The sequence below is a fragment of the Scomber japonicus genome, chromosome 6 (genome assembly GCF_027409825.1).
Source record: "Scomber japonicus isolate fScoJap1 chromosome 6, fScoJap1.pri, whole genome shotgun sequence".
Lineage (NCBI taxonomy): Eukaryota > Metazoa > Chordata > Actinopteri > Scombriformes > Scombridae > Scomber > Scomber japonicus.
In genome coordinates, this window is record NC_070583.1 from 35,589,763 (window position 1) to 35,603,177 (window position 13,415).

The window sequence follows — 13,415 nt, forward strand, 5'->3', positions numbered from 1 at the left end:
GGAAATTTAACAACAATTTGTTATTAAATGAAGGGTTCTGCAAACAGGTCAAAGCTCTGTATCAAAATGTTATTATGCTCCAAATGTCAAATTTAAGCAAATGGGAATGGTTCACATTTAAACTCAAACAGATAGCAATTGAAACTGGAAAAGAAATATCACAGATACGCAAATGTAAACAAAAAGAATTAATTTAAAAATAAACAAGTTATGTAACAATTAGGAACTTTCAATAGAGGAAAAGGGAGAGTTACACTCCCTCCAAATTCAACTAGACGATCTCTACATGAATAAAGCAAATGGGGCATTTATAAGATCAAGAGCCAGGTGGCTTGAACAAGGAGAGAAACATTCAGCCTACTTTTTTGGACTAGAAAAACGCAGACGAAGCAAAAAAAAAGATTTCTAAATAGAAGAAAAATTAAATAATAATTGGAGATCAAAAACAAGTAAATGAAGAAATATGGCTTTTCTACAATAATCTATATAAATCAAACTATCAAGATGCAGACGGTGACTTCCTTTTTGAATCAGTTAAAGACAAAATTAAAAAAAACTCGATGAGGAGGAAAAGAACATTGTAGAAGAGGATCTAAATATAACAGGAATAGAAATGGCAATAAAGCAGATGAAAAATAAAACTCCCCAGGAATCAATGGTATAACAATAGAGGTCTATAAACACTTCTGGAATGACATCAAAGATCTGTTGTACAAGTCTTTTAAAGAATGTATAGAAAAAGGAAGTTTATCTTCTTCCATGAAAACAGGTTTGATAACTCTATTGCCCAAACCAAATAAGGATTTAATGAAATGAGATAACTGGAGGCCAATAACACTTCTTTGCAATGATTATAAAATATTAGCTCTTGTATTTGCTAATCGACTTCAACATGTTTTGGCCGGACTGGTAGATGAGTTTCAGTCAGCTTTCATTAAAGGTAGGAACATACACAACAATGTCAGATTAATTTTGGATATGATTGATTATCAATCCTTCATTGAATCAGAAAGTCTCATTTTATTCATTGATTGTTTTAAAGCATTTGATTCTATTGAACACGACTTTTTGATTCAAACTCTAAAAAAATGTGGATTTGGTGATAAGTTTTACAAAGTTATTAAAATGTTCTATAATGATATAAACAGTTGTATTTCTCTTAATCCAGGAATAACCCCAAGAATAAAGGTTTCTCGTGGGATCAGACAAGGATGTCCCATATCACCAAAACTCTTCATTTGATGCACTCAGCTACTGGCATACTTGATTATAAATCACTCTGAACTAAAAGGAATTACACTTTTTGACTATGAATTTGGGATCAGTCAGTTTGCTGATGATACGGTATTTTTTCTAAAAGATAAATCAGTAATAGAAAAAGCTTTAAATGTAATTTCCATATTTTCCAAAGCATCTGGTTTGAGTTTAAATTTGGACAAATGTGAACTATTGCCACTATATCCTTGTAAAGATGTTGAGATTATGTCAGTTCCTGTAAAAAGTGAGGTGAAATATTTAGGAATAAAACTAATTAAAGATGCCAAATTAAGGGAGGAAAAACATTTTCATGAAAAATACCCTAAATCATTGGCTTATAAGAGATCTATCAATTTTTGGCCGAAACATATTATCTAAGGCGGAGGGCGTATCGAAATTGGTTTATCCATGCCAATCTTTGTTACTTCTCAAAACATTAAGAAAACAAATTCCATAATTTACAATTTTATATGGAAAAATAAAACACATTATATTAAAAAGTCACATTTGGTCAAAGATACTAATAAAGGAGGTTTAAAAACATTAGATATAGAATCAATGGTAGGGATGTTTACAGTAAATTGGATAAAAGCCTTTCTGTCACAAACTGAATCTATTTGGTTTCATATCCCCAGAAATATTTTTAAAAGAGTCGGAGGGTTTGAATTTTTGTTACAGTGTGATTTTGAAATCACAAAGTTAGTTAGACAGTTTGAAACTGTCAAAATGTCATGAACAAGTGTTAAGATACTGGAAAATGATATTTACCCACAACTTTAGTCCACATGGATCCACATTGTGGAACAACAGAGCAATGACATCAAATAGAAAAACCTTGTACAATCAAAAATGGTGTGATAAGAAAATAATGTTTGTTGCTGACATGTTGGATGAACATGGTTCAATCTTACAACTCAACTCTTTCAATGAAACATGTAATATGCAGTGCTCTTATAGGGAATACAGCTAAATATGTAAAGCTATTCCAGTTCCACTAATACAACTGATTAAAAATACTCTCTCATTCCAGTGTACAGAGAGTCTTACCAGATATTAAAACTGAACAAATGCTAATTACTGATAAAAAATGCAATAATAAAATAATATGAAAGATGTTCATGCAGAACCTTTTTTATGGTCATACAAGAGCAACAAACGTTAGAATAAGAGAGTCATCTAAAAATAATGAACACATTTACTAAATATCTGAAATGGCCAATCAGCCCAAAAGCCAAAGAATTACAATTTAAAAATATGAATGTCTATTATCCAGCAGCAGAAACATGAAAGAAAAGGTTTGGATTTGAGGTTGAGCCATGTTGTATTTGTAATGCGGATTGTGAAACATACTGAACATCTTTTTTATTCTTGTTCAGTGACATCACATTTTTGGCAGGATGTTTTTGAATGGAGAGGTAATAAAATAGAAATATCACACCATTTGATAAACATCAGATTCTTTTATATAAAGATAATCTCACCAAAGAATTTTCAGAACTGGTCAATATTATTATAGTTTTGGGTAAATATCACATCCATTCAAGCAAATGGAAAAATAACCCCCCCCCCCCCCCCCCCCCTCAATAGTTTGGTTTAAAAATGAACTAAATAAATATTTTTCTTCTTTGAAGTTGTTAAATGTATACAAGCCAATTTGTAAATTGAGTGAAACTGCAATGAAATATTTGTTTCTATTAATGATATGAAAGTGCCTTGTGTTTTCTTTTCTTTTTTATATATTTTTAAACTATATCCTTTTATGTCTATAGCCTTGTAGATTTTATTTATAATGGAGATATCTTTGTATTGTAAAAAGAATGCACATGTTTTCCTATTGAGAGTTTTTTGTATATTACGGAAATGATAATAAAGTTTATTGAAACAAAAATTGCATGTTAATTGTTAATTAAAAAATCGTTAAAGTGCCGTTGAATATCGATACGGTATCGTCAAATAAAATATCGCGATATTTAAGTATCGATATTTTCTTACACCCGTAATGATAATAATAATAATAATAATAATAATAATAATAATGAGGCTGCAGTCTGTATAACCACAGTGGGGGTCGGAGGTATAAATGTTCGGTAATCATTTGTATTTTATTTTAGCACCTTATGAGCTTCAGAAAATAGTTATTAACATTATAAAAACTCAAACGGTACATCAGAGCGTTGCAGTGACACAGAGAGGATTTTTATTTTTTATTTATATTTATTGCTCTCTTGCCTTGATGACAACATCCAGTCTCATAATATGAGAAAACGGGTCATTTGTTGTTGGTTTGCCAGTGATTTTATCTTTTATTATTCTAAATATTAAAAGAAAATCAAACCATTTTTAAATTTCTGCTCATCACTATTTGACCAGGAAAACGAAAGATTGTATTTCAATTAACATTTTATATTTTAAAACAAAAAAATCAAATAATCAACTGTTTTTTGGTGGATTAAATTAAATAACTTTTCCTCTGGTATATTTTATTGCACTTGCAGTAACATAATGAGTAGTTGTCACCTCCAGTTTTCACCTGGTTCACTGTTTCTGTGTGAACAGAGGGCTCAGCTCCACCAGGTGAAACATACGGCTCTTTAATACACAGATCATCATCATAGCCATAAAGAAGACTTTGCTTTCTTACATTGAACCAACCAAAACCAGCATAACGTTGCTGTTGTGTACTTTTAAACAGCACGCAGGTGTTTGAAGCTGAGCTGCAGGGTTGGGTGGAGGTGAGTGAACATAGGTACGCTCCCCAGCTAACACAACAGCGTCCTACAGCAGCTACCTCCACAGCCGCTTACTGACGAAGCAACTCTGTCCTCATTCAGTGTCCGGACCTTTTATACAGAACAGTGAGGAGGAGTAAAGTAACAGCATTCCTGCTCTGAACAGACTCAAAGGAGAGCAGCGGGATGACAGCTAACAGCAGCAGAGGCTAACGCTAGCTGCTCCTCTCCTCCGTCTCAGGGCGGAACTGAACCTCCGTGCAGAAGAGAAAGTCACAGCGGTGGAGAGTTGTAACAACTTCACTCAGTCATTTAGATGCAGTCATGGTCTGTTTGCTTTCAACATCATTTTAACTATTTATTGATATTTGGAAATTGACTGGCGGGCTGCCCATGCCTGCTCTGTGTGTGTGTTGTGATAATAATGTAGAGTATCACGTTATATATTATTATTATTATACCTTTGTAATTGTCATCAGATCTGCATTGATCTCATATCTGCCCTTTCAGCAGGACAACTGACGGAATCTGAACTTTAATCCCTGCTTAAACTCTGCAGCTCCACCACTGACTCCATCTATACTAACTCATGTTGTGCAGCCAAACACTAGTTAAAAAACCCACAGAGATTTATTTCAGATTCTACTCAGGATCCCAACGTTTACAAAGATAACTAATATGTTAGGATGGATTTTGGGAGAATAGGAGGAAAAGGATGTTCAATATATCTACAATATTTATATTTAATGGTGTCGCTATAAAACAATCACAGCATGTTGAGTTTAAATATTTCAGTCAGTATAAACACTGCACAGCTTCATAAAAGTGTTGGAATAAGTAAATACTGGATATTATATTTGTTACTGTTTGAATCTTTATTTAAATTTCAAAATGAGATTTAAAGCGAAGATAAAATTTAATGTAATGATGAAGATTTTTAGTGTGTGTGTGTGTGTGTGTGTGTGTGTGTAAACTAGAGAAAGAGGAAATCTAAACCTCCAACCTAAAGGAATATAAACTGTTTAAATGGATAAATTGGAGGAAAAATTAACAAATGAACAAACAAATATCTGCCCTCTGATTGGCTGTGGGACAAAAGCCGCTCTCCTCTCTGATTGGCTGTGGGATCAGTCGATCTCAGATCAGCACCCGCCTTTTGCTCCATAGACTGAATGCACAAATAGTTCTGCACCACATATCTCAGTGGAGGCGCGGTTTGTGATTTGTAGTTGAAGGAAACAGAATCTGTGACTCGTGGGGAAGATTCGAGCAGTTGTACTTGTCGATTTGTGTTTGTGTTTTAAAAGAAGACAAATATTTTCATGAGAAATTATTTTAAATAATTTGAATATTTATTGCACTTATTCAAATTTTATCCACAACTTCACATTTTTTGTTACAGGTACACAAATATGTTTTGCACCAAATATACTACAACAATAGGAGCAAAAATGTGAGCGTGTCAGTTTTTTAATCTGTGACTTGTAAAATAGGATTTGTGCACCTGTAATTAAGAATTTGTGAATGTGTAAGTGTTGTGTTGTATTTGTGGAGAGAAAAAAAATCTACAAGTACACAACTCATAGAGTATGTGACCTCAAATTTACTGACACACACAATCACTGTACACAACTACAAATTCCACTGTTACAGGTGCTCAAACCTTTTGCACCAATAATACCTTCATATCTCTCGCGCGCGCTCTTGCTCGTTCACTCCAGACTCCAGGAGATTGTGTCTCATTTGCGGGCGTCAGGGAGCCGCTATCAATATGCAGAGAGTTGGGATGTATGGATTACATAATATATTAATGTCTGTGCGGTGAGATCTATCACCTCTCAGCGTGAGAAATGACAGGTGTGGCCTGAGAGCGTGTGAACTGCTTGACACAGTGCACACGATCATGGTGTCACCATGGCAACATGATCAATTTATTTTTATTTATTGTTTTTACATATTGCTATTATTATTTACATTTATCATTATATATCATATATATTTTTCTTGATTCTAATTTATTTCTGGTTGTGCTGTTCAAATATATTTCAAGTTGAGTTCTGGTGGTTCAATAAATGCTTATGTTTACACATCCATGAATAATCGTCTTTTATAATCGCGATTTCAATATCGATCAAAATAATCGTGATTATGATTTTTGCCATAATCGTCCAGCCCTAGTATATACAGTATGTACAGTATTTATAATATTTTGTTTTTCTGTGTTTTCTTTGTTTAAAGGTTTTTCACCTAAAGAAACTAATGAAATACAACTAAAGCCATTCATCTGTCAACTAAACTGCACCTGCAAATAAAAGAAGAAAAGGAAAAGCTGTTTGGCCATTGAGTGAAATCCAGTTAAACTCTGAGTAGATGATCTATCTCTTTCAAGTGGAGAAGCTGCACACATTCTTAGATATAACTTGACTGTGTGTGCGTGTGTGTGTGTGTGTGTGTGTGTGTGTGTGTGTGTGTGTTGGGAAGGATGAACATTATTAATGAAACACATTCAAATTAATGTAAAATTACAATATTTCTCCTTCAGACAGTAAAGTTCATCAATTTAAAACAGCTATTAGTTGAGAGGATCTTCTGTATACAGATGTAACTCTTTACAGAAAATTATATTTTAAAATATATTAATTCATTTTAACAACTAACAGTGAATATTCTCTACAGTTTCTTTAATAATCAGTCATCTTTTATAACTACAGACTAAACTGTACAGTAAAACATAAATATTATCAGAAAAATAACTTAATGGATGTAAGTTATATATGCACATAATGTTGAACAACTGAAGATAATTTAAGATCAACAATAGAAATAGAATATAAGTGAACTGACCCCAGTTTCTCCAGTCTGCAGTCTGGACTCTTCAGAAAATCACACAGAAGCTTCATTACTGAATCCTGCAGCTTGTTTCCTTTCAGACCCAGCACTCTCAGGTGGGACGGGTTGCTCTTCACAGCTGAGGCCAGAGAAGCACAGCTGATCTCTGACAAACTGCAGTCCTTCAACCTGAATAAAGAATAAATGATGTTACTTTAGAAGACAAAGTTCATGCTTGAAATCATTCAGTGTTTCATAATCTGTTCAGAGCTGAAGAAGGTTTAAATGTAGAAGTTTAGAAAATGGAAACTCCAAACAGCTGAACCCAACAGGATGCAGGTTAAAAACTGTCAAATACAAACAGTGAAAAAGAGCTCTCATTAATATTAATGACAACATGCTGCTACTTCAATAAAGACGTAGTGACTTCACCTCTTAAACTCTGCAGCTCCACCACTGACTCCATCTATAGGTAACTCATGTTGTGCAGCCAAACACTAGTTTAAAAACCCACAGAGATTTATTTCAGATTCTACTCAAGATCCCAACGTTTACAAAGATAGCTAATATGTCAGGATGGATTTTGGGAGAATAGGAGGAAAAGGATGTTCAATATATCTACAATATTTATATTTAATGGTGTCGCTATAAAACAATCAGAGCATGTTGAGTTTAAATATTTCAGTCAGTATAAACACTGCACAGCTTCATAAAAGTGTTGGAACAAGTAAATACTGGATATTATATTTGTTACTGTTTGAGTTTTTATTTACATTTAAAGAATGAAATTTAAAGTTATGGTAAGATTTAATGTAAAAAGAGTGTGTGTGTGTGGGGGGGGGGGGGGGAGGCGTTGTTGAGCAAGCTGGAGAGTGAGTGACTTTATTTGCATTTAATGTTTAATTTAAGGGAAAAAGGAAACTTTGGGTTTCACAATATTTGCAAATGTGTTTATTTTCCTGCTTATATTTATTTCATTGTATTTATTTGTAATAGCATATACAGTATGAACAGTATTTATAATATTTTCTTTGTCTGTGTCTTCTTTGTGTAGCAGCATAGAAATGCTGGTGTTCGCCCTCACAGAGCAGCGACAGAGTGCCGGCTGGCCTTGTTTTGTGGTGCTAGATGCTGGCAGCTGTGTGGGTTTCTCTCTCCCTCTCTCTCCATGTGCATGTTTCAGACTCTGCAAACAGGAAACACTCATCAGCTGGCCGACTTCACCGGTGGTGTAGCACATGACGTCACCACCAGCTGATTGGGACCACTGCTGCTGTGTCTCCGGTAGAGATATCAGCATTAACCTATTTTACCGGTAGTGTGGTAAAATGTCTCTGGAAGGTTGCTGCTAAAGGCACCACCTTTAACCCGGGTTTAATTCCCTCATTGTAATTGTATGTTATTTTATTTGGACAGTTATTACTCAGTTTAGCTAATTTATGTTGTAACCTGCCCACTCCCTTAGTTTGTATATTGTGTTGATTTATATTTAGTTTTTTCCGGTACCTGCCAGCTGCCTCCGGAGTCCCACAGGCCAAAAAGGCCCTATCGGACTCCTATATCCCTCACCGCCAGTGTCCACCAGCGGGTTCAGGGAATGCCGCCAAGACAGGCACCGACCACCTTGCAGCAGAGGTGGTCCTGGCTAGTTTTGCACCCTGGACGGACTGACCATCACACCCCCCCCCCTTAACTATTTATGTTATTTCGTTACATATGTTATTAAATACAAAAGTTAACAAGAGTAGAGAAAGAAATTAAGATAAATAAATGACATGTAGTATGTTGTATGTTAACACCAATGTAAATTGCACAAATCCTTCACCACACAAAAATAAGGTGAATAAATGAAATATAGTATGTAAACCTTTTTTTTTGCATTTTATTTATTTATTTATTTATTTATTGCTTTTTCACATAACCCAATAACTTACATGTAGCTATAACGGGTCTGTATTATTTATAAATGTATTACTATTTATTTGGAAGCAGCAGTTTGTGTTGTGTGGCCTGGGATCATAATCATCACAGGTCAGTCTATCCCCCGCCCTCCTCCCCCCCTTGCTTTTCCTTTGAGAGTCAGACTCACTCACAACCTGCTCACAACCTCTGCAGTCGCAAGTTGATCCCCCGCCCCCTCCCCTTTGCCTTTTCTTCTGACACACACAACCTGTATACATGACTCTCAGCAGCAAGTTGACGTGATAGTAGGGGCGCCTCATCGCCCAATGCATCAACATGATGTGGAAATGAGCGGTATTAGTCTAGAAAACTGGCGATTTTCTTTTTTTTTTGAGGACGCACTTTTTTTTCTTCTTTTTTTTTGAGCGCGCTCATGCGCCCCCAAGTAGATTGCACCCTGGGCGGTTGCCCACATTGCCCATAGCAAAAACCGCCCCTGCCTTGCAACCACAGCTCCGGTCAGCCGCCTTAACAATAGAGGCACAGAACATGGCCCACTCGGACTCAATTTTCCCCCGCCTCCCCCGGTACACGGTCAAAGCTCTCCGGGAGGTGGGAGTTGAAACTTTCTCTGACAGGAGACTCTGCCAGACGTTCCCAGCAGACCCTCACAATAAGTTTGGGCCTGCCAGGTCTGACCGGCATCCTCCCCCACCATCAGAGCCAACTCACCACCAGGTGGTGATCAGTTGACAGCTCCGCCCCTCTCTTCATCCGATTGTCCAAGACATGCGGCCACAAGTCTGATGACACTATTACAAAGTCAATCATCGAACTGCGGCCTAGGGTCTCCTGGTGTCAAGTGCACATATGGACACCCTTATGCTTGAATATGGTGTTGGTTATGGACAATCTGTGACGAGCACAGAAGTCCAATAACAGAACACCACTTGGGTTTAGATCAGGGGGGCCGTTCCTCCCAATCACACCCTTCCAGGTCTCACTGTCGCTGCCAACGTGAGCGTTGAAGTCCCCCAGCTGAACGAGGGAATCCCCAGAAGGAGTGCTTTTCCAGCACCCCCTCCAAGGAGTCCTAAAAGGGTGGATACTCTAAACTGCTGTTTGGACCATAGACCAAACAACCATCAGGATCCGTTCCCCCACCCGAAGGTGGAGGGAGACTACCCTCTCGTCTACCGGGATAAACTCCAACATACAGGCACCAAGCCGGGGGGCTATTTTTCACAGTCCATCAGTCATATTGTATAACTTTAAACTAAACGTTACAGTAAAAATAAATACGACAATCCGAAAAATAACTTAATGGATGTAAATTATATATGTATATAAATTATCTTCAGTTGTCAAACAATAAGATCAATAATAGTAACAGACTGTCAGTGAACTCACGCCAGAGTCTTCAGTCTGCAGTCTGGACTCTTCACGAAATCACACAGAAGCTTCATTACTGAATCCTGCAGCTTGGTTCCTCTCAGCCCTCTCAGATGGGAGGGGTTGCACTTCACAGCTGAGACCAGAGAAGCACAGCTGATCTCTGACAAACTGCAGTCATTCAACCTGAATAAAGAATAAATTAAGTTACTTTAGAAGACAAAGTTCATGCTTGAAATCATTCAGTGTTTCATAATCTGTTCAGAGCTGAAGAAGGTTTAAATGTAGAAGTTTAGAAAAACAGCTGAACCCAACAGGATGCAGGTTAAAAACTGTCAAATACAAACAGTGAAAAAGAGCTCTCATTAATATTAATGACAACATGCTGCTAATTCAATAAAGACGTAGTGATTTCACCTCTTAAACTCTGCAGCTCCACCACTGACTCCATCTATACAAACTCATGTTGTGGAGCCAAACACTAGCTAAAAAACCCACAGAGATTTATTTCAGATTCTACTCAAGATCCCAACGTTTACAAAGATAACTAATATGTCAGGATGGATTTTGGGAGAATAGGAGGAAACGGATGTTCAATATATCTACAATATTTATATTTAATGGTGTCGCTATAAAACAATCACAGCATGTTGTTTAAATATTTCAGTCAGTATAAACACTGCACAGCTTCATAAATGTGTTGGAACAAGTAAATACTGGATATTATATTTGTTCTGTTTATAAAAAATGTCTTTAAACTTAGAGAACAAAAGTTTAAGTGATAGTAAAATTTAATACAAAAATGAAGAGTTTCGGTGTGCTTGTGTGTGTGTGTTTGTGTGTGTGTGTGTGTGTGTTTGTTTTGTGCAGGATGACTCAGTAAACGAACATCATTACTGAAACACATTCAAATGAATGTAAACTTTAGATTTAAACAGTTGAGTATTAGTTGAGAGGATCTTCTGTATACACATGTGACTCTTTAAGAATCAATCATCTTTTATAACTACAAGCTAAACTGTACAGTAAAAAATAAATATGAAAATAAGACAAATAACTTCATGGATGTAAGTAATACATGGAAATACATTAGATTCACATGTTAAACATTAAGATCAACAATAGTAACAGACTGTCAGTGAACTTACTCCAGATCCTCCAGTCTGCAGTCTGGACTCTTCAGGAAGTCACACAGAAGCTTCACTCCTGAATCCTGCAGCTTGTTTCCTCTCAGATCCAGCTCCCTCAGATGGGAGGGGTTGTCCTTCAGAGCTGAGACCACAGAAGCACAGCTGATCTCTGACAAACTGCAGTCCTCCAACCTGAATAAAGAATAAATGATGTTACTTTAGAAGACAAAGTTCATGCTTGAAATCATTCAGTGTTTCATAATCTGTTCAGAGCTGAAGAAGGTTTAAATGTAGAAGTTTAGAAAATGGAAACTTCAAACAGCTGAACCCAACAGGATGCAGGTTAAAAACTGTCAAATACAAACAGTGAAAAAGAGCTTAATATTAATCACAACATGAACTGTTAGACTCACACTTGATTTATCTGACTCAAAGTTTCAGAATATTTAGTATAAAATTCCCTCTTTGAGTTACACAATTATCCCTCCAGTGCAGCTCAGCAAACACTGAAGAAACTCAAAGATACTAACTTGATATGTGGAACTTATAGTTCGGCTGACTATAGTTAGACTGCTGAAGCCTCAAATTAGTTTAAACTCTGGAAGTCATTTTTACACAGAACAAGACTGTGGATTTTAAATTCATGAGAGAATTAACTTTTAAAACTTTAGTGAAAGATATTAATTAAATATACCAAAACTAGCAAAGCTACAGTCAGTGAACTTACTTCAGAGTTTTCAGTTTACAGTTTGGACTCTCCAGTCCAGCAGAGAGGAGCTTCACTCCTGAATCAGACAGCTTGTTGTTACTCAGGTCCAGAAATGTCAGATGAGGGTTGGACTTCAGAGCTGAGGCCACAACTTCACAGTGAGACTCTGAGAGTCCACAGTCAGAAAGTCTGTAATGAAACATATATTACAACATATTTATCATGAAAGAGGACACTTTATATTTACTTCATGCATTTGGTAACAAAACAGTTTGATATTCTTTATTTTTATTAACATTTACTCTTCACATGAGAGGATCAAATAATTTTGTATTTCAGGAGCATTTTATTTGTTTAATGGACAGCAACAGCTGAGAGATAACAGGAAACAAGAGGAGAAATCAGCAGATATTGCAGTTATATGGCGTCTTAATCAGTAAGCTACCAGAACAGTCCCAGTTCAGCTGATGGGGTCTCACTGTGTTTGAATGAAACAATAATTCTCATCACTCTCTGTGAGAAGTGCAGACCTGCATCTTGTAGATGAAGGAAAGACAATGGAGTTACATTGAGGCTTCCATAATGTTCTCAGTCTGTCTGTGTGATCTGATCCCATGTCTGTCTCCACAAAGTTTAGTTTTTTTTTCAACAAAATCTTTTATGTTATTTTCAGAAAACAACCCCAGAGCTGAATGATAGGACAGTGTACAATGATATATCAGATAGGTACCAGATCAGGCCATCCCTCCCTCCCTCCCTCCCTCCCTCTTTCCCTCCCTCTCAACCCACCCCTACAGGTCCGACCATACATTCCTACAGAGTGTGGACCAATTCAGATAAGTAAGAATAAATGCAAACCTTTAGTAAATCATAAAACAAACAAAAACAAAAACAACATAAAACAAGACTGTTGCAGAGAGGGAGTAAATAACAGCCACTGTACAGCACTTTAGTTGAGAGACTGGGATAAGAAGAAGGAGGTAGAAAAGAAAATTTAAATAAATAAAGATAAAGCTAGAAACAGCACCAGTTGTTGAATAAGCATGTTTAACCATCACATGACATTGGAGTTTAATACTTGTTTAAATATAAAAGGATTAATGTATTGTGGACTCTGTGTCCAGATATGTTAGAAAACCAGCCCAGATCTTTTGAAACTCTCTAGGTTTACCCTTCAAATTGTACATAATCTTTTCACTAGGTATGCATGATGCTAGTTCATTCGTCCATCTACCAAATATAGGTGGTAATACATCTTTCCAATGCATAGTTATACATTGGTTGGCTGTTCTAATAAATTTGTTTTTTATTGGCTTTCATCCTAGATGTGTCACCCAGGAGAATTACTCTTGGTTAGTCCTGTAATATCATGTAGGGCTGCAACGATTACTCGAGGTACTCGAGTAACTCGAGTACAAAAAATGCTCGAGGCAATTTCTTTTGCCTCGAGGCTTCGTTTAATTCATG

At 36.3% G+C, this 13,415-nt stretch overlaps 1 protein-coding gene across 1 annotated transcript in view; it reads right to left on the reverse strand.

Moving 5' to 3' along the window:
• LOC128359986 (NACHT, LRR and PYD domains-containing protein 12-like) overlaps positions 1-13,415 on the reverse strand; it is a 291,384-nt gene that overhangs the window by 52,583 nt on the left and 225,386 nt on the right. Inside the window, exons 10-11 of the mRNA XM_053320301.1 lie at positions 11,967-12,137; positions 6,831-7,004 (exon numbers count right to left, since the gene is read on the reverse strand). Of these exons, the coding sequence (XP_053176276.1) occupies positions 6,831-7,004; positions 11,967-12,137 (345 nt within the window). The remainder of the gene's footprint in view (positions 1-6,830; positions 7,005-11,966; positions 12,138-13,415) is intronic.